The sequence below is a fragment of the Aotus nancymaae genome, unplaced genomic scaffold (genome assembly GCF_030222135.1).
Source record: "Aotus nancymaae isolate 86718 unplaced genomic scaffold, 86718_ANA_hifiasm-v0.15.2.pri h1tg000108l, whole genome shotgun sequence".
NCBI lineage: Eukaryota > Metazoa > Chordata > Mammalia > Primates > Aotidae > Aotus > Aotus nancymaae.
The window spans coordinates 11,228,070-11,250,049 of NW_026988523.1; the positions used below are offsets into that span (position 1 = coordinate 11,228,070).

General features: G+C 34.1%; 1 protein-coding gene across 5 annotated transcripts in view; it reads left to right on the forward strand.

Moving 5' to 3' along the window:
• Positions 1-21,980, forward strand: part of RALGPS2 (Ral GEF with PH domain and SH3 binding motif 2) — a 170,418-nt gene that overhangs the window by 136,841 nt on the left and 11,597 nt on the right. For 3 of the 5 annotated variants that reach the window (XM_064370634.1, XM_012444543.3, XM_064370635.1), the window contains exons 14-19: positions 2,647-2,701; positions 5,336-5,413; positions 7,010-7,115; positions 9,816-9,908; positions 13,981-14,086; positions 19,051-19,142. In XM_064370634.1, the coding sequence (XP_064226704.1) occupies positions 2,647-2,701; positions 5,336-5,413; positions 7,010-7,115; positions 9,816-9,908; positions 13,981-14,086; positions 19,051-19,142 (530 nt within the window). The remainder of the gene's footprint in view (positions 1-2,646; positions 2,702-5,335; positions 5,414-7,009; positions 7,116-9,815; positions 9,909-13,980; positions 14,087-19,050; positions 19,143-21,980) is intronic. The other 2 variants (XM_064370636.1, XM_012444544.3) reach the window with 1 other exon arrangement.

A 21,980-nucleotide genomic window follows, 5' to 3' on the forward strand; every position in this document is an offset into this window, starting at 1 on the left:
ACAAGGCCTGGACTGGAGTAGATGTGAAAATGAGAGATGAGGAAACAGAGATCGCTACTGTGAAGGAGAGCAGAAGATTAGGACTATGTTGGAAAGGGATGTGAGATTTATAGAGGGATTTGTTTTTACTTCCTAAACTTTTGTTTTTTTAGTCTTCTAGATGAGCATTATTTCTTTTTACAATTAGAAATTATTCATACAGGCCGGGCAGGGTAGCTCACGCCTGTAATCCCAGCACTTTAGGAGGCCCAACTGGGCTGATCTCTTGAGGTCAGGAGCTCAAAATGAACCTGGCCAACATGGCAAAACCCCATCTCTACTAAAAATACAACAATTAGTGGGGAATGATGGTGCATGCCTGTAATCCCAGCTACTTGGGAGGCTGAGGCACAAGAATCACTTGAACCCAGAAGGCAGAGGTTGCAGTGAGCCATGTTCACACCACTGCACTACCCAACCTAGACCATAGAGTGAGATTCTGTCTCAAAAAAAAAAAAAAAGAAAAGAAATTACTCATACAATAGCTCCTTTTATTTTTAAAAAGAAATAAAGGAGGAATAATGTCTTCATCTGTGATTAAGTACCAGATTGTTCAAGGGCTAAGCCTTTTGTTACTGATATCTTAATCAATACTGGTGAACAGCTAATAGAAAGAGATGCAAAAGGAGATTTCATTTTCTTGAACATGCTGACTTCCTTAGTCCTTGAGAGTTAAAATGAAATTATTTCAGAACTCTCCATTGCCATTCAGCAGTTGTTTATTCTGATAGTCCCCTTTTTATAAATGCAAATGATTAAATGATAAAATTTTTTAAAAAGAAGGTAAGTTTGTCACCTGAAATACCTCTTACTAATGTTCTAAGTTGCCTATATGCAAATATTAATCTCAGTCTGAAAAATAATTTTGCAAAGGGAAGAACTTTTTTCAGTCAAAAATTTGCTACACATACGGAATTTGGCATGCCACTTAAAACAAAAAGTAATTTTTAAAATTACAGTTCCCAGGTGTATACTATTTGACTCTTTCCCATCATGAGTGTTATAATGAGAATTATTCTGTAGTTTATAGCTTTAACTTTTCATAGATGTCCTTTTACCACAAGATAGTTGTCTAGTTCTTTTATTGAGTTACAATTAGTGTCTCAGTGTGAAGACTTTTCTCTTTTAGAGCAGATTTTTGCATTTGTGTGTGTTTTTTTAATTATTCTGAGGCAAAGTAGGTAAACAGTAAAAGATGGTTGCATCCTAGTTTGTAAATTAAGAACATTACACATAGGCATTTACCTTCGAGGATTTTTGGTTTTAAAGCTTTAACAGTATGAAAAAAGAATGAGTATATTACCGTAAGATGATAGGTGTTAGTATACACACACAAGTTCTTCTTTAGCTGTAACTTCTACATGCAATATTAATCTATGGTGAAGGCTTTGAAAATACTGTGGGAAAATTAACCAGTGCTTAGAACAATGGCCTCAAACATTTTTTAATATGGTGTCTATTCTAGATAATCTCGAGTAGTCTCACCTAGCCAATAACTAAGGGAAGGGTATTCACTCTGAGTTTCGTGCTTCCATTTTCTACAAATAAGTTATACTAATGATGCTTAAATTTTCAGTTTTTACCACATAATGCCACAAATCAAAGGTAATGTAGATAATGTACAAGACCCCACCACTACCACAGGTTACCTCTGGTTCTTCTTCTGGACCATACAATGCAGAAAATTATTTCAGTGACTGTTACCTCAAGTTATCCAAGGATGGTACATAACTAGTGCCATTGCAAACCCGTAGAAAGGTATTAATCCATCGTCTCTAAAAGAGACGAGACTAACAGATACCTTACAGCATCCATTACAGGTATCTGATGGAAACCTTACAGCATTAGAGTTTGATTCTCTCGTAGAACCCTGCTTGATAGACAGTTTAACTTGACCTATTAGTCATCCTAATTTTATTAAGAGTCAGAATTATCTTTAAAGTAACATTTAGGTCAACTAAGCTGTTTGGACTCTTTAAATTTATTCCTCATAGTTTTTTTTTTCCCCCAACTGATTTTAATGTTCTATTTGAAGACCATTTTATTTTAACTGATCTTTCAGCAAAAGAGAAAATTGTTATGTTTTTATAGCATCAGTTTTTGTTTTTTTTAATTTAGAGACTCCATCCTCTTTAATCTTGTCTCTAGAGACAAAGAATTGGATTTTATTAGGATTTTTGTACTTAGGATAATTAGTAATGAACTTTAATACAAAGAGAAAGAAGTATGCCATGAATCTCCAAGGATTTTATAATTATATTGGTCCCAAATTATGACAAACCTAATAAGAAGTTTTGTGTTATTTTATGTTTTGTAATGGTAGGAAAAATTGTTGGTTGACATAATGAATTTCAGCTGCAAGTAGGCACGCAAAAATGTTTTATGCTATTTTGTTATTTTAGGTTGTCATGTCAACTATATTCCAATATATTGCAAAAGAAACCTAATAGCAGTAATATTAGAATAAAGAATTAATATGTGGATATGTTTACCCACAGTGTGATTGTCATTTTATAAGCATAGTTAATGAATTTATTTTTAAATTGTGAAATGCAAAGTAGAGAGATAATTCTGATGTTTAAAAAATAGAATAACTTTTCATTCTAGGTAGCAGTGATGGTTCTGAACTAAGTGAAGAGACCTCATGGCCTGCTTTTGAAAGGTAAGATAAATTGTCCATTTGAACTGCTTTGAGTTTATTTTGTCTGTGTTAAATAATATGATAATAAAAATTTTAAGAGTTAATATTTACTACATATCCCTAAGGGATTATTTAAGTTTACTGCTGTTAAAAGAAATCAGAAGTTGATATTTAAGTTTGGATATGTAAATAATGAGAATGAATGTTAGTCTTATCTCTAAATGTTTATTTGGTGGCATGATACATGTATTTGAATTTTAGTACATTTAAAATTGTAACTTAAAAATAATAAGCAGTGATAGACAAGTAAACTCCTTATGTATTCAAAAAATTATTTCCTTAAGTTCTTGATTCATTTAAGTAATTTTAAGGCATTTAGTGGAATGGTCAACTTTATTCTCTGCTACTTTGTCGAGGACAAAATGATTTAATAAACTTTAAATTATACAAGTAAAGCAAGTTAAGGTTTGAATTTAAATTGTTGTAATTCAGAATTGTCAGAGTACACATTTTACTGAAATACTATAAGCTGTGCTTCCTTCTCCTTCCTTTGTTACTTTAAGCTATAAAAGCTGTCATCTGCCTATAGCAAATATCATGGTATATTGAGCTCCAGGTACATATAAGCTCTGAAGAATGTGATCAAACAATGCAAATAATTATTTATTAAATGTCCTTTAGGATTCTTTTTATTTTTTTTAGAGACGGGTTTTCACCATGTTAGCCAGGCTGGTCTTGAACTCCTGACCTCAGGTGATCCACCCACCTCAGCCTCCCAAAGTGCTGGGATTACAAGCATGAGCCACCACACCCAGCCTAAATGTCCTTTAGGATTACGTTTTCTCTGGCCTTTTCAGTTCTGCCATTTTGGACTCATGAGGTATTTGGCTCTTGACCAAAATGATCACTCCCTTTTGTATCTGAACTAAGTAACTGAGTTTCTATAAATGCCTATATTCATTATTCAACAAGAACGTCATTTGAATTGAATGTTAAATATCATATTAATACTGAAGTAGAAAATATTTAATTGCCTAACTCCATATCAGTCACTTTTAGAATACAGTTTTAAATCTTATTTGAATTAATGTCATGCTGTTTAATTGGAAAAATAGATTCTTATTTCTTATGTAACTTCATAAAGATTTCTCACTGTTATGTAAGATTTTATTTATAAGTTTTACATTGCAAAGTACTTATGATTCTTTCTACTCTATCAGTGATCCCAACTTTTGTTCCCTTTGTTTTTGGGGATAATAATAAGTAAAAATTGTTTTTATTTATTTTTGTATTATTTTTCTTCCAACCTTTACTTTTAATCTGTTCATTTGGGTTTCCCTGAAATGTGAAAAACACAAGAATTGCCTTTGACATGTTGTCTGCATTTGTTCAAATTGTCTTTTCCTCTAGAAAGAACATAATACCATCAGAAGTTAATTCTAAGCGTATTGTAATCTTTAGATTTAAAAAATAATGATTAACCAAATAGTTCCTTAGATCGCTTGAGTTATAAGTGACTAACCAGAATTATTTGTGTTAAATAATCTGCTCTCCTCCCAGCAGGTTACTTATGAAGACAGTATTTAATGGCATTACCTTCACGTCTGAAAACAATTTTTCTCTTTATAACAAATGTTTTGCTTTACAGACATTTGCAGCTAAAAAAATCTACTTTTCCTATGCCAATTTTAAATTAGTGGGCTCTTGGAACATTTTGAGAACAATGAAATGAATACTGCCCAGCAAGATTCAGACATGAAATAATAGAAAGTGAATAAAGAACTAGGATTTGAAGTACTACTCATGGATAGTGAACTTGAACATAGTACTCTGAATATTAACATACCATTTTCTGTTCTTTTTTCTAGACAGACATCCAATGCGTTGTTAAGTTGTTAAAGTAATGCTTTTTCTTTTAAATATCATTTATCAACAGTGCTACATTCCAGTTTTCTTAGGCAAAGAAGTATCAGCGTTTTTATGTGTCTGGATTTTTTTGTTGTTTTTTAACTATTAATGTGCCATTTTGGATAAGTATTAACTTATCATTTTTATCATTTATTGGCTTTGTCAGTTAATGTAGAAATAACATAATGCCTATTTTACTCAATTCATTTCTTTTATTAGTTTTGGTTTTTTTTTTTTAAACTTACTATAAAGGATACAGAGGAAAATAAAGTTTTCCTCATTAGTTTTAAGTTTTCAAGCCACATTGCTTTTAGGTGTCTTCATAGGGACATATAATAAAAATGAATTACTATTCTAAATCCAGGCATGATATTTAAAATGAAATTCAAGAAATGGTATATAAACATAAAAATTTTTGAAGTATTTTTCAGGTTTTTTTAAAATTATTATTTGGCTATAAACAGCTCTTTAATTCCTTTAGCAGATTTGCGAAAGTGAATGTATATATAAATATATGGTGTGTACTAAATACCTCTGAGTATTTCTAGAGTCAATAGTAGAAGAAAAAATTTTTGAAATCTATGCTGCATGCTTTAAAACAGAAAGAGGAACAATCACATACTATCCTTTTATAAGACTTAGAAAGCTATGTTACAAGAAGAAACTATTATACTGTTCTAGGTATTGATGATGACTGTGTGAATAAAAGTATATGTAATATATACAATTTATAATGGAATCCAACAGGAACAGATTATACCATTCTCTGGGCCCGGTGACAAGAGTGGCACGAAATGGCTATCGAAGTCACATGAAGGCCAGCAGGTACAATTCCCCTGCATTCAGGAGTCACAGAACTCCCTTATGGTGTTGGTGATTGGCTTACATGGGTGTGGTCTGACATTATTTCTCTCTTTCTCAACTAACTGATTTAAAAACTAAACAAATTACCCAGAAAAACTTTCTTTTCAAGATCTAATGTGAAGATAATTTTCATCTATTCTTTCTGATCCACAGAGCTAATTGCCAAAACTTGCATCTTAACATTACATATTTTAAAATGCTTCCAAGTTGGTAGTCTTTAAACTGCACCAGTCTTTCTACTGCTGATAGTTATTGAGTGATATAAAAATCTGCTTGTTATTCATAAGTTGTAATCAAAGCATTTACTTTGCTAACAAATTTATATTTGATTTGTCTTTTTAAAAACTTTTCAGATAAACTGCAGGTCCTGAATGTAGACAAGTCTATTTCATAAAATAATAATTTGCATATTTAAACTCCTATTCGTTCAGTTGTTCATGTAGTTAAACCAGGTCTCTTTTTGCACTGTACTAGCTATGGAGGCAGATAAGGATGGTGTATTGATTGGGAAGGTAGGGTTTAATGATAATGGGTAATCAACCAATTCATAACACAACAAAATACCAAACTTCAGAAGCAAATTTTACATCAGTTTGATGGTGTCTAATCTCCCTGAGTATACCTCCCTGAATATAAATAGCCCTAGCATGAAATTTCTACTGGTTTGTAGGTTTTTAAAGTCACTTTGAAGACACCTAAATAATCACAAAGGAATAAACTGGCAAACTTCAGTTTTCATTGTTCTTATAGGAATTCTGCAGCTCATGTCAAGTCACCAGTGACATTTTTATCAGTGTGTATGTTTAACTGGCTCACATAGAAACCATTATTGTATTAAATATAGGACCTTAAATCAATTAGGGAAAGATATTAAAGTCTTGATTATTTTGTGATGGTTTTTTAAAGATACATGAAAAGGAAATTTTGAATTTTGGGTTTTTTCCTTTCGTGGAGAGCTATTAGGCCATAATCACTTATGCACCGATACCATTTAAATGTTATTAAAATGTATTGCAGAAAGCTTGTTGTATAAATATATTATTATTGACTTTATTACTTCTTTCTGCTATTTTAGAATTAAATTAAGCATGAGTTTTTTTCTTTTTGAGCTTCTATTTTTATTTTCAGTTTTATATATACTTAAATACTTTTAACAAATAGAATCCGCATTTTTCCTACCAGGACTTAAAGTTTCTAATGGGGAAAATAAGGTTACGACAGTGATTCAGTATGGCATGTTAAGAAGAAAACAAGTCTTAAACTGTTAATTTGATCTTTACTAAAGTGAATTACTGCATTCTTTCTAAATTATACTTGTTCAAATACATAATAAAGTGTGTTTTTTAACCATCTGCTGACTGTAATAACTTTCTAATTAACTTTTGTGACAGCTTATAAATTTCAAGATTAATAAACCTTTAAAATTGTCAATGTCTTCTCAGCTCTGAATAAAATAACAAAGTTTTCAAATTAAGAATAATTACATTTTATTTAAGTACCTGCTTGATGATTGTTACAGATAAAACCTCTCATGTTTTCTTTTCTTCATTATTATAGCTCTGCAGAATCGGAAGATTTAGCAGTACATTTATATCCAGGAGCTGTTACTATTCAAGGTGTTCTCAGGAGGAAAACTTTGTTAAAAGAAGGCAAAAAGCCTGCAGTAAGATTTCATCATATTATATTTTAATATACCTTTTAAAATATGCAAATGTATAAGACCCTGGAAAGTACTAAAACAATTAAAATAAAACCTGATTCTAGTAGACTTGAAATAATGTAAAATAAGGTCCTTCCCCCTTATCCTTGGGTGATCCATTCCAAGACCCCAGGGGATGACTGAAACCTCAGATAGTACCATACCAAATTACCATCAGTTGGAACATGTTTCTATTCATGTCTTTCATCCACAAATTTAATACCTTTTCTATCTTAACTAAGCTCTTAACCCTACACAGTAGCCGTAACATTGGCAGTTTGAGGTGCAATAGCAAAACTAGCATGAATTTCTTTTTCCTTCTTCACAATTTCACAGATAGAAAAATTATGCTTATTATGGATCTTAGCAACCTTAGCATCTAATTTTTCTTCCCTAAATCAAGAACTTTTTCTTTTCACTTGAGGAAGCAGTGAGGAGTGGGGCACAAGGATAACACATATAGTGTGGAGGTGCTGGACACAGAAAGAGATGATTATGTCCACAGAAGGACAGATCAGAACTGTGTGAGATTTTATCATGCTACTCAGAACAACACATGATTTTAAAACCTGTGAATTGTTTATTTCTCAAATTTTCCAATAAATGTTTTTAGGCTATGATTGCCTGTGGGTAACTGAAACCACAGATAAGAGGGAAACTACTGTACACGTTTGCTTCATCATATTTTCTTAAAGTGTTATTATATGTACCATATAGATTTCTGTTGAATCATATGTTAAGGGTGCTTAAATCCAGGTACATTTTTTACCTCCTTTTATAGTTCTTATACAAAATTGTTTCTTAGAGAATCCTGAAAGTATATCATTAAGAAATATTTTAGTATTAAGTTTAGGTAAAGTAGAAAACAAAGAATAACAACTCTAGAAAGTGGAATCTGATTGTGTTTTATTTTATTTAAATTTCTGTAATGCAGTTTTGTTTTCTATATAAAATAGAACCCAAATATTAAACGTTTTCCAAACCATAACTAATTGGGTAGGGATGGGGAAGGAAGATTGGTAGAACAAAGCTCTTCATATGTATCAAAGAAGTTTATTCTTCCTCAACACCAGCATAGTAGTTTGACTACTAAGGAACAATTTTTTCCCTTTCTCAAATTTGAAATATAAAACCTTTGACATATATCCACACTTAAAGCTTTTGATGATATGGGGGTTTCATATAAGTAATCTTATTTTGCTGCTTATATCACAGCCAAAGGCACATACAATCAAGAAGCTCTTAGGCGGGCTAGTGAACTCAGAATTCTATGTCAGGTGAAGCATTACCATACCTTTTGTGTGCCAGATGCTAGAAACAGAGCAGTGAACAAGGCAAGGCAAAGTGCCTTTCTCCTGGGTTACGTTCCAGTGAGGAGAAATAGACAATAAGGCTTTAAAATAAGGTCATAGAATGCAGAATGATGGGCCAAGGAGGAATGCCACTGTGGCAAGACATTTGAGCTGAGATCTGAATGAGGAAGGTGAGTTAGCTGTGAGAACATGTAGAGTTCAGGAGACAAGAAGGCTTGTATAGATTAAGCATTGAAATTGGCAAAGGCGAAGGGAATAAGAGCCAAAAGCTAGAGTTGTTTGATGATAAATGTGATGTATAAGAAAAAGAGAGAAAACGAAGATAACTTCTTGGTTTGGGGACTGAGGTGGGTTGATGTTGGAAACATTTATTGAAATGGGGGGTAGGTCAGTCTTGGCCAAGTTCAGTTTGATATGCTTATTAATTATAACATTGAAGTCGAGATGTCATTGTGGCCCTTGAAAAAGTATGGATCATGAGGTCAGCAGAGAGGTGGCAGGGAGAGAGATCTGGGAGTCATTAGCATACAGATAGAGAGTATCTGAAATATGGAACAGCATGATAGATTAAGAAGAAAGTATAGCTAGAGAAGAAAACAAGACTGGAGATAGGGCTCTGTAGTATTAAAGTTCTCTCATAAAGAAGAGTGTAAAGGAAAACTAAAGAACTGTTATCCCAGAAGCCTAGCAGTTACAGTACTTCAAAAAGGAAAGAGGGGCCAGCTGGGTCAGATGCTGCTAAGAGGCTGACTATGATAAGGTCAGAGGCTTTGCTAAAGTTACAATCATCAGTGACCTTGATGCCCCAAAAGCCAAATGAAGTGAGTTGAGTAGAAAATGGGCAAAACAGAAGAAGCCGAGGCAAGATTTGGAGACACCCATGCTGTTATGCTGAGAAAAGGAGCGAGAAATTGGTTGGTGTCTGGGAGCTGAGGAGATGGGTCAAAGGAGGGATTTTAAAGGTGGGAGTACTATTAAGGTTCATTTGTATAATGATGGTAGAGGGAGAGATACTGAGAAGCAGTGGAGTTAATTGCAAAAGCAAACTTCTTAAGAAAGTGAGAGATAGTTGGAATCTTGCGCATAAAAAGAGAGTTGAGTTTGTCTTTAGATAGCATCAGGGTTAACCTGTTGTAGCAGGAAGAATGACTGAGTTTGTGGTTCTACAAATAGGTAGGTAGTTATATAGAAGTGACAGGAGTATTTGAGATTAAGATTTCAGAAGTGACACAGCTCAACTCTGAGGTTAGGGCTTTGGTTTAAGTGAACTTGTTCATTGGCACTTACAATGTAAAGCAGCTAAGAAGCCAGGAGCATTTTAATAGTATATTCATGTGTTTGTCCTATCCAGGTAGCATCTTGGACAAAATATTGGGCAGCTTTGTGTGGGACACAGCTTTTTTACTATGCTGCCAAATCTCTAAAGGCTACAGAAAGAAAACATGTAAGTATTCGTTCTCTACATTTTTAGCATAGTTTCACAGAGTGTTCATGGTTATAAAGAAAGCACATCTGATGGGATGCAAGGGTTTTGGGGTTTGCTCTTGTTTTTTCCTATCTTCTAGTCCAAAAGTTTTTATACTTATTTCTTTTTTGAATACCATTTTTCCATTGCAAATGTCAAGACTGCACATTACATTTATCTATCTTGTCATCAAAGCTTTCTCAGATCTGGATTTCCTGCTCAATATTCTTCAAAACTGTTGCCTTGGAGTTTCCATTCCTAATTAGCAAAATGTGAAAATGTAGGACCAACATCTAATATTCTTTCCATCTCAATCTCTGGTTCCGTGATTATTCCCAACAGTGAAGAGGAATGAGCAGTTGCAGCAGTTATACTACAGTCTCTTTCTCGTGCTTCATATTACTTAAAAGAAGCCTCTTTGCACCCTGTAGAATCTTTCTATAAATCTCTTTTGCATGCTGTTTTGTTTTTACATGCCAGTGACCAAATCTTTGAAAGGAAGAATGATTTTCTATGTTGCATTAATCAAATCTGAGAGGAATTTTATTTCTAAGTCACATATTTTTGGGGAGAAAAATTAAGTGGTTTATCTTACTGAGGAAAGGTAAGCCAGTAAATAAAAATTTAAGTCCTTTTTCTACTTAAAACTTACCCAAATGATACTGTGTTATTCAGAGAAACATCTTTATTCTCACAGTTTTAGCCCTTTATTCAAACCAAAGGTATAGAAAACATTTTTGGTTTAAATGAATGTGGGAAGTGCCATAAGATAGCATTGTCTTTCTTTATCAACCATACCCACCGCCTGGCACTGTCCTGAGCATCATGACTCATTGCCTTGCTTTTCTTTAGACTGTGAGCATGTATGTGTCCCTAATTAATCCATGGTTTCATTGTTTAACTGTACCTTAGTGGGATCATTTTTATTCTTAAGCACTAGCTTTTTTGCTCACTATTACAATTGTTTACGTAGCTCTTGCTTTGAGATAAAGGATTTGAGTAAATGATCATGGAGATTTATTCTGTGAATATATATTTTTTTAATTCTAGTCAAATTGACAGTAATGCCCATATACCCTACAACATTTACACAGATTAGTTTTGCTGGAACAATTTGTAGAGTTAGTACTGCTGTTCTCAAAGGGAGAAAAAAGTTGGATTCAGTTCAATTAAATCCTTTATCTTCATATATAGAAAGTAACTTTTCACATAGCCACATTGAGATACTGCTGGCTAGATTTCACTTAGTTGACTATTGTAAAAGTCATTATTCAAAATAAAATGGTTTTTTTTGTTGTTTTTTCTTAGTTTCCATTAGAAAAAGTCCAAATTAGAGAAGTTATAGCTGAATTTGTCATCTAATTGATAAATATTGTTTTGTGCTTTGCATTGTTGCTTATGCATAAAAAGTTACTATTATGTTATAGCTTGGGTTTTTAATTATATGAGGTTTCTGATAGGTAATGTATGTAAAATGTTTACAAATTAAAGCATAGTGGGTTGTGAGAAAATCTAATTGAGTATGAAGGAAATTGACTGCATTTCTCATCTCTTCTAATTAAATTAAAATACAATTAAAGAATAAATTTGAATAATTTATTCTTTATTGTAGAGGGTATAGAGGGTATAGAGACAGGTCTATATCTGAACTTACTATTAATTTTGAGATAGAAAAGATATGGCATAAAACTAAAAGCAATGGAGGAAAAGAATTTTTTGTTTTCAAAAAAATACAAATAAATTGGAGGAAAATATCTGCTGTATGTAAGCAATAGATAAAGGATTTAAATCACTATTTAAACACAGCACCACCTATATTGTATTTTTGCCAAAATACTCAGCGTGAAATCTTATGAGGAAATAATCAAATCCAAATTGTGGGACATTCTATGAGACAGCTAGCCTAGAATCTTAAAAAGAACAAAATCTGGCAGGTGGAGTAAGAGCAGGGGGACGGAAGGACTCTTATAGATTAAAAGAGACTTGACAGGGCCGAGCGCAGTGGCTCACACCTATAATCCCAGCACTTTGGGAGGCCGAGGCGAGTGGATCATGAGGTCAAGAGATCGAGACCATCCTGGTCAACATGGTGAAACCCCGTCTCTACTAATACAAAAAATGAGCTGGGCACGGTGGCGCGTGCCTGTAATCCCAGCTACTCAGGAGGCTGAGGCAGGAGAATTGCCTGAACCCAGGAGGCGGAGATTGCGGTGAGCCGAGATCGCGCCATTGCGCTCCAGCCTGGGTAACAAGAGCGAAACTCCGTCTCAAAAAAAAAAAAAAAAAAAAAAAATGCAGATTAAGGGAGACACTTTCTTGCCATTAGACAAAAGTTTAAAAGATTGATGATATAGCATTGGTCGTGATGTAGGGAAACAGACTGTCATCCATGGCTGGTAGAAATCTAAATCGGTACTGTTTTTGTGGTGGCCAGTCCTCGTCAGTAATTAGCTTGACAATAACCAGAAATTCCTCATCTGAGAATTTATCCTACAGAAATCTTTGAAGAAGTGCACAAAGATATCTGTAGAAGAATGTTTCTACAATATTTATGACAACAGAAATCTGGAAAAACCCAAAATACTTGTAAATAAGGAAATGGTTACCGATAGGTGAAAACTACAAGTCAGAGTGTAAATATATCCCCGATTAATACGTAAAAACCAACAGCAACAATGACACAAGCCTCTAATATAATAAATGCATAGAATAAGGTCTGGTAGTTGTCACCTCACATGACGATTGTGTCTAGGGAATGCGATGGGATTCAGCTGGTTTTTAAGGTGCGTTTGCACTTTATAGTTTCATCCCTGTTTCTGAAACAGTTTTTGTTGCTTTAGTTACTTTTTTTTGAAAAAACAAGGAATTGAGGTAAAAGTTTTTAGGCTTAAGAAAAGAATATTAGAAGATCATACTATTCACACTGAAGTAAATTTTGAGCTGTCAAATTAGCATCCTGTGGTATTGCCAATTTCATCCTTCACAGTATGAAAACTTACTAATTTCTTTAGCTTTCATATTTCACTCTCATGTTGTTATAAATGAGCCATGTTCATTCCTTTTCCTATTTCCTTTAACCGTGAAGCATAGCATACATACAAAAGAAGATAGGTAGTGTACATGTGCATTTTAAAGCACAATAAATAAAATGAACACTTGTATACTCTCCACCCAGTGTAAGGAACAGAATGTTACTAGAACCATCAAAGCCTTCTCAGAGGCATCTTCTTTCCTATCAGCCATACTCACACAGCCTGTCACTGTCCTGACCTTCTTGTTAATTGTTGCCTTATTTTTCTTTAGTGTTTTACCATGTATACTTCCTTATATAATGTACTGTTTCATGTTTTGAACTGTACCTGAATGGCTTCACATACATATTGTTAAGCACTAGCTTAAGCCAAACCATTCTTCTTTTATAACAGCCATTTCTCAGGATTACAAAAATAAGTTGTAGCTAAAATAATAATAATAACAATAATAGTTAACTACAAAAGTAATATGCTAAGAATACCCCTCTTTTTTGAAAAATACAAGTAAGATAATTACCATTAAGAATTATCTGGTTGCAGTGAGCTTAGATCATGCCACTGCACTCCAGCCTGAGTAACAGAGTAAAACTATCTCAAAAAAAAAAAAAAGAATTATCTAATAGCACTGCTATCAGATCATCAGAATTAAGATAATATAGCTACTAAAATGCAAATATCTTTCCTATAAGGAGTAGCAGAGTAATTCAGAAAAAAACAGATTAATATATCATATTCATAAATGTATTATTCTCTCTGGGAATGGAGAATAGGTCAGTTGGGTTTTGATGAAGAGTTGAAGCTGGGAAAGTCTGGGAAGTAGTAGATGATCTGAAGAGGACATGCCTACGATGAAATTTAGCAGTAAAAGGCCCTAGGCTGACCAAGAACAGCATAAAGTCTCAAATCTCATCTCTCATCTTTCATTAGGAGAAACCGAAAGTAGACTCCCTAACACTGAATTTTTGCTTAGAATAAACCATAACTTTTCTCTTTCCACTATTTATCTTTTTATCTCTCAGTTCAAATCAACCTCCAATAAGAACGTATCTGTGGTAGGATGGATGGTGATGATGGCTGATGACCCCGAACATCCTGATCTCTTCCTGCTGACTGACTCTGAAAAAGGTGAATTGTTAGAATAACTGGGGCTTAGTATACTGCATATATGTATGTGTGTGTGTGTGTCTGTGTGTATATATGTCATATATATATACACATAATGTTTTATGCATACATGAAAAACTTGATGAGCCGAAACCTAGTTTCACTGGAATACTCAAGAGGGAAAGTGTTTGTGTAGTTTTATCTATTGGGAAATACTTTTGTCCCATTATGTATTTTAATAAGATTAATATTTTTGGAGCTTATTTTCTTTGCTACATGGGCATATGCTTGAAAATTAAAAGCCTAGCTAATCCCTAGAGACCTGACTAGGAAGAGAAGGAGAGAATTTGAGAATATATACCCCACTGTTAGTTTAAATTTTTAGAGATTTGCCATATAGGCCATACTCCTTCCTTCATCAATACCTTGAAATAGATTGTTATTCTTAAGTTCTGAAAGTGGCAGAGTTTTCCTTTAAATATTTATTCTGTCACTTTAAATTATTCAGAACCAATATTCTGCAGTCTCATCCACACAGATCTAGAGATGCCACACAATTATTTTGTTTATTTAGATGTATTTTTTTCTAAACAACATTTAAGAACAAAATTATTGCTTCTAATTCATAAGCAGCAAAACTCTCTGAATATATTTCTCTGAGATCACTTTCCAAGTTAATTATAATATTTTATATACAGTATATAGATAGACACTTATGAATAGAAAATAATTGGCTATTGATCATTGGAGTTTGTAAAGTGGATATGAGAAACTGGAGGATGGGCCATGTAGAATTACATCAGACCTCTTTTCTTTATCTATGACTATAGTGAATACCACAAAACTCATCAGAAAATATCCCCAAGTGATTGGCTTTTCTTCCTTTATAACAACTGCCAGCTGTTGACAAGTACCAGAGAGAAGATACTTTCAGCAGTTCACAACTGGAATACTATACTATATTACTTTTTATTGACTTCACAACTATATTTTGACCTCTGTTTATTCAGATGCTATTTTGTATCAACAGATATCACACTTTTAGAATGTTTCAGAGTTTTAAGTAAACAAGTAAGCAAATATGTTGGATGCAAGAAAAAATAATAGTACCAAAATGTCTTGTGTTTAGATTAAGAAGATTGGTTTACAGAATAAGCACACCCTACTCAGTATTTTTTTTCATAAGTTACTGGGGTACAGGTGGTATTTGGTTAGATGAGTAAGTTCTTTAGTGGTGATTTGTGAGATTTTGGTGCACCCATCACCCAAGCAGTATACACTGCACCATATTTGTAGTCTTTTATCCCTCACCCGCCTCCCACTCTTGCCGCCAAGTCCCCAAAGTCCATTGTATCATTCTTATGCCTTTGCATCCTCATAGCTTACCTCCCACATATGAGTGAGAACATACGTTTGGTTTTCCATTCCTCAGTTACTTCGCTTAGAATAATAGTCTCCAATTTCATCCAGGTCACTGCAAATGCTGTTAATTCATTCTTTTTTGTGCATAATATTCCATCATGTACATATACCACAGTTTCTTTATCCACTCATTGACTGATGGGCATTTGGGTTGGTTCCACAATTTTGCAATTGTGAATTTTCTAATTATGTGAAGAATAATGGTGGTATTTTGATGGCAATTGTGTTGGATTTGTAGATTCCTTTTGGCAGTATAGTCATTTTCACAATATTGATTCTACCCATCCATGAATATGGGATGTGTTTCCATTTGTTTGTGTCATCAGTGATTTCTTTCAGCAGTGTTCTGTGGTTTCCTTTTAGAGATCTTTCAGTTCCTTTGTTAGGTATATTCCTAAGGTTTTTGTTTGTTTCTTTGTTTTGCAGCTATTATAAAAGTTGAGTTCTTGATTTGTTTCTCTTCTTGGTCGCTGTTGGTGTATAGAAGCCTACTCAAAATTGTGAATTCAGAGCCCCAGCCTCCTTCTCATATCGAAGGCATAATTCCTAAAATTACATTTTATGCTGCTATAAACATGCATGTTCAAGTATCTTTTTCTAATAATGACTTCTTTTTCTCTGAGTAGATACCCAAAGGTGGGATTGCTAGATTAAATGGTAGTTCTGCTTTTAGTTCTTTGAGGAATCTCTACACTGTATTCCATAGTGGCTGTACTAGTTTACATTCCCACCAGCAGTGTAGAAGTGTTCCATGTTTACCGTATCCACACCAACATCTACTGTTTTTTGATTTTTTTATTATGGCCATTCTTGCCATATCCACACCAACATCTACTGTGTTTTTATTTTTTTATTATGGCTATTCTTGCAAGAGTAAGGTAGTATTGCATTATAGTTTTGATTTGCATTTCCCTGGTCATTAGTGATGTTGCACATTTTTTCATTTATTTGTTGGCCATTTTATATCTTATTTTGAGAATTGTCTATTCATGTCCTTAGCCCACTTTTCAATGGGATTTTTTTTTTCTTACTTCATTGTAGATTCTGGATATTAGTCCTTTGTCAGATGTATAGATTGTGAAGATTTTCTCCCACTCTGTGGGTTGTCTGTTTACTCTGCTGACTATTCCTTTTGCTGTACAAAAGCTCTTTAGTTTAATTAGGTCCCAACTATTTATCTTTGTTTTTATTGCATTTGCTTTTGGGTTCTTTGTCATGAAATCCTTGCCTAAGCCAGTGTGTCTAGAAGAATTTTTCCAATGTTGTCTTTTAGAATTTTTATAGCTTCAGGTCTTAGATTTAAGTCCTTAATCAATCTTGAGTTGATTTTTATGTAAGGTGAGAAATGGGGATCAAGTTTCATTCTCCTACATGTGGCTAGCTAATTATCCCAGCACCATTTGTTGAAAAGGGTGTCCTTTCCCGACTTTATGTTTTTGTTTGCTTTATTGAAGATCAGTTGGCTGTAAGTATTTGGGTTTACTTCTGGGTTCTCTTTTCTGTTCCATTGGTCTGTGTGCCTATTTTCATACCAATGCCATGCTGTTTTGATGACTATGGCCTCATAGTATAGTTTGAAATCAGGTGGTGTAATGCCTCCAGATTTGTTCTTTTTGCTTAGTCTTGCTTTGGCTATGGGGGGCTCTTTTTTGGTTGCACACAAATTTTAGAATTGTTTTTTCTAATTCTGTGAAGAATGACAGTGGTATTTTGAGGGCACTTGCGTTGAATTTGTAGATTGCTTTTGGCAGTATAGTCATTTTCACAATATTGAGTCTACCCATCCATGGGCATGAGATGTGTTTCCATTTGTTTGCATTGATAGTGATTTCTTTCAGCAGTGTTTTGTAGTTTCTTTGTAGAGATCTTTCGACTCCTTTGTTAGGTATATTCCTAAGGTTTTTGTTTTTGTTTTGTTTTGTTTTGCAGCTGTTATAAAAGGGGTTGAGTTCTTGGTTTGATTCTCTGCTTGGTCAGTGTTGGTGTATAGAAGCCTACTCAAAATTTTGAATTCAAAGTCCCAGCCTCCTTCCCATATCAAAGGCATAATTCATAAAGTTACATTTTAAGATGAGAGCATTTTCATTAGATTTAGTTAACAAATTCTTTGTTTTCTTCAGTTTTTTTTTTTAGCATGCCTAATAGAACTATTTCAGGTAGCCAAAATTTTATGAAATCTCTCTATACTAATGGCCTTTTGCAGGGGAGGAGTGAGTAGGTAAATTGTAGCTGTGACCAGCTTAATTGTAGATATGCCTTCTTTTCACATTGACCTAATGTCTGTGTCTGAGTTAAGCAAGTATAACAATGTTACTTGACTAATTATGCATTTGGTGAAGAAACAATTACTTCTGAAAGTGAAAAAGTTCTTTGAGTGTTAGAATCTAAAGCTGAATGATGCTTAAATATAGTTAGACTCTTGAGCCATTGAATGCAGTTGAATAGAAATCAGCAAAAATTGTGAAATTAAAAAGAACTTAGGTCAATGAAAAAAAGAAATAAAGCTTAATTTAGAGCAGTCTATAGTACATGGATCCTTTATTTTCTCAATTTATTGCCTCCTCACCTTAATACATGTAACCATTTAAAATATCCTCATTATGTGTCAGTCTTAAATTAAAGTCAATACAGGAATTTCTAATTTGCTAAAAGAGATAAAGTTGCCTCCTAGATTTTCCCCGAGAGCCCTCGAGAGAACTGGAAATCTGTAATAATCTTGACAAATGTCTTGTAACTAAAGACTGAAAGCATAGTCTATCAATGTTATCTGACTAATCCTTAATTATACTAAATAGCTAGTGTTTAAGTGTTAAACATGTTGAAGCATTTTGGCATGTTGAAACTTAACATCTACTAATATTTAGACCAGATGCGGGGGCTTACACCTGTAATCCCAGCACTTTGGGAGGCCAAGGCATGCAGATCACTTAAGGTCAGGAGTTCGAGACCAGCCTGGCCAACATGGTGAAACCCCATCTCTACTAAAAAATACAAAAAACTTAGCTGGGCGTGGTGGCACGTGCCGATAATCCCAGCTCCTCAGGAGGCTGAGGCACGAGAATCTCTTGAAGCTGGGACGGGGAGGGTACAGTGAGCTGAGATCGCGCCATTGCACTCCAGCCTGGGTGACAGAGCGAGACTCCATCTTAAAAAAAAAAAAGAAAAGAAAATCTAATATTTAGATAATCTAAGTAATAAGTATTCAGAACCAATATTCTGCAGTCTTAACCACACAGATCTAGATATGCTACACAGTTGTTTTATTTAGATATATTTTATTCTAAAGAATATTTAAGGAGATAAAATTATTTCTTCTAATTCATTAGCAGCAAAAGTGACCTTCTGAATGTATGATAGCATGTAAATGTGTTGCATCGAACACTCTTTATTGTATTGGAAATACAATAAAAATAGGAAACACAATAAAATGGAGGTGTTAAATGAATATAATTCTAAAACTGAACCTCTAGTCATGTTTAATTTGCTCATTAACATCTGGCAGAATTATTACGTGTCATTGTCCTTACATTTTTATTATTTCCCCTTGTTTTGGATAATTTTAGGAAATTCGTACAAGTTTCAAGCTGGCAATAGAATGAATGCAATGCTATGGTTTAAGCATTTGAGTGCAGCCTGCCAAAGCAACAAACAACAGGTAAGCATTTCTCCTAATTCTCAAAATAGTCCATAATTCGGAAATATATGTAAAAGAGTTCCAAAGAGAAGTAAGCAGACTAGTTTCTGAATTAACTAAGGAGAATAGTGGGGTTTTTACTCTTGTTGATGACAGTCAGTAAGACATGAAGATCTACATCTTAATGAGGAGGTAAATAATAAGCAAACAAGTAACAAAATTTCAAACAGAACTATATAAAGAAAACAAAATAGAAGTATGTGATGTAGACCAAGAGGAGTACAGACAACTTTCGATAACATAAGTGTGGGCAGCAAAGATCTCCCTGAGGAGATCACAGGAAGGAACGAGCTGTAAGAAGAGGAGAGCAGAGTGCCGTTTAAGGGAAGAGCAAGTGCACGGAGCCTGGAGCTGAAACAAGCTCAAGGTGTTCAAAGCAGAGAAAGGTAGCTAGTATGGTAGAATAGTCAGAGTATAGCTCTCTAAAGGGTAAAAACTAGCTGGCATATTAAATTAATAAAAATTATTTGAATTCATCTTTATTTGATCTAGTGACCAATTTGATGTGGGTTTCTGTGGTGGTAGTGAAACCAAAAGACACTTGGATTTTATTTGCTTTTATTTCATTGAACCAAAAATGGTCTAATTGGAAGGCTTTCAGCTGCAGAAGAGCAGGAATTTATTGTGGTGTTTTCCCCAAACCCCGTTGCACAATTAGAGTTGAACAACTGATTGGTAGAGCAGTCATAAAAAGCATAGCTGCAGTTACAGAAATTTATGCAGACTTTGTAGAACCAGTTTGTTAAATATATTTGAAAATCATTGGCAGCATATTGATAATGCAGAAGTATACAGTTAGCATTATCAGTAGGTAATATTGAATAACATGATGCACTATATAAGCTTAGAAAGCTTACAGAAGTATTTTTTACCCTGTCGTATTAGGATGCAAGTTATTACCGTTTCTTGATAATTGAACCTAAGGCTCCATAACATGAAATGACTTACACGGATCACACTGGTGGATTCTAACTTTCTTCATCCTTTAAGTCCATTCTTTTTATTTGTTTGTTTTTTGACTTTTAGGTTCAGAGGATACTTGTGCAGGTTTGTTACATGGGTATATTGCATATCACTGAGGTCTGGTGTATAAATGATCCCGTCGCCTAGGTAGTGAGCAGAGTATCCACCAGTTTTTCAACCCTTATGCCTCTCCCATCCCCCCCACTCTGGTAATGCTCAATGTCAATTGTTCCCATCTTTCTGTCTAGGTGGATTCAATGTTTAGCTTCCACTTATAAGTGAGAACATGCAGTATTTGGTGTTCTTTTGCTGTGTTAATTCACTTAATGGCCTCTAGCTGCATTCATGTTGCTGCCAAGGACATGATTTCAGTGTTTCTTAAAAATCACTGTGTAGTATTCCATAGCATATATGCACCACATTTTCTTTATCCAGTCCACTGTTGATGGGCACCTAGGTTGATTCCATGTCTTTGCTATTGTATATACTGCTAGGATGAACATACATGTGTATTTTTGGTAGAACAATTTATTTTTCCTTTGAATAATATGCCCAGTATTGGGATTGCTGGGTTGAATGGTAGTTACGTTTTAAGATCTTTGATAAATCTCCAAACTGCTTTCTACCGTGGCAGAACTAACTTACATTCCTACCAAGTGTATAAGCATTCCCTGTTCTCTGCAACCTTGCCAACATCTATTATTTTTTGACTTAGCCTTTCTGACTGGTGTGAGATGGTATCTCATTGCAGTTTTTATTTGCATTTCTCTGACAATTAGTGATATTGGCCATTGTTCATATGCTTGTTGGCCATGTATATGGTCTTCTCTTGAGAATTGTCTGTTCATGTCTTTTCCCACTTTTTAATGGGGTTGGATTTTGCTTGTAAATTTGTTTAATTCCTTATTGATTCTAGATACTAGACCTTTATCAGATAGTTTGAAAATATTTTCTCCCATTCTCTAGGAATGTTGGTTTAATCTGCTGATAGTTTCTTTTGCTATGCAGAAGCTCTCTAATTAGGTCTTGTTTGTCTGTTTTTGTTTTTGTTGCAACTGCTTTTGGAGTCTTCATCATGAAATCTTTGCCGGGGCCTATGTTCAGAATGATATCTCCTAGGTTATCTTCCAGGGTTTTTATAGTTTTAGGTTTTGCATTTAAGTCTTTAATCCATCGTGAGTTGATTTTTGTATACAGTGTAAGGAAGGGGTCCAGTTTTAGTCTTCTGTATATGGCTATCCAGTTATCCCAGCAGCGTTTATTGAACAGGGAGTCTTTTTCCCCATTGCTTGTTTTTGTCAGCTTTGTCAAAGATCAGATGGTGGTAGGTGTGAGGCATTATTTCTGGGCTCTCTATCTTGTTCCATTGGTTTTATCCTGTTCCATTGGTATCTGTTTTTGTACCAGTACCATGCTATTTTGGTTACTGTAGTCTTGTAGTATAGTTTGAAGTCAGATAGTATGATGCCTCCAGCTTTGTTCTTTTTGCTTAGAATTGCTTTGGCTATTTGGGCTTTTTTTGTTGTTGTTCCATATGAATTTTAGAATTTTTTTTCTAATTCTTTGAAGAGTGTCATTGGTAGTTTGATAGGAATAGCATTGAATTCGTAGATTGCTTTGGACAATATAGACATTTAACAGTATTGATTCTTCCAATCCATGAGCATGGAATGCTTTTCCATTTGTTTGTGTCATCTCTGATTTCTTTGAGCAATGTTTTGTGATTCTCATAGTAGGGATCTTTCATCTCCTGAGTTAGCTGTATCCCTAGATATGTTTTTCTTTTTTGTGGCTACTATAAATGGAATTGTGTTCTTGATTTGGCTCTCAGTTCAA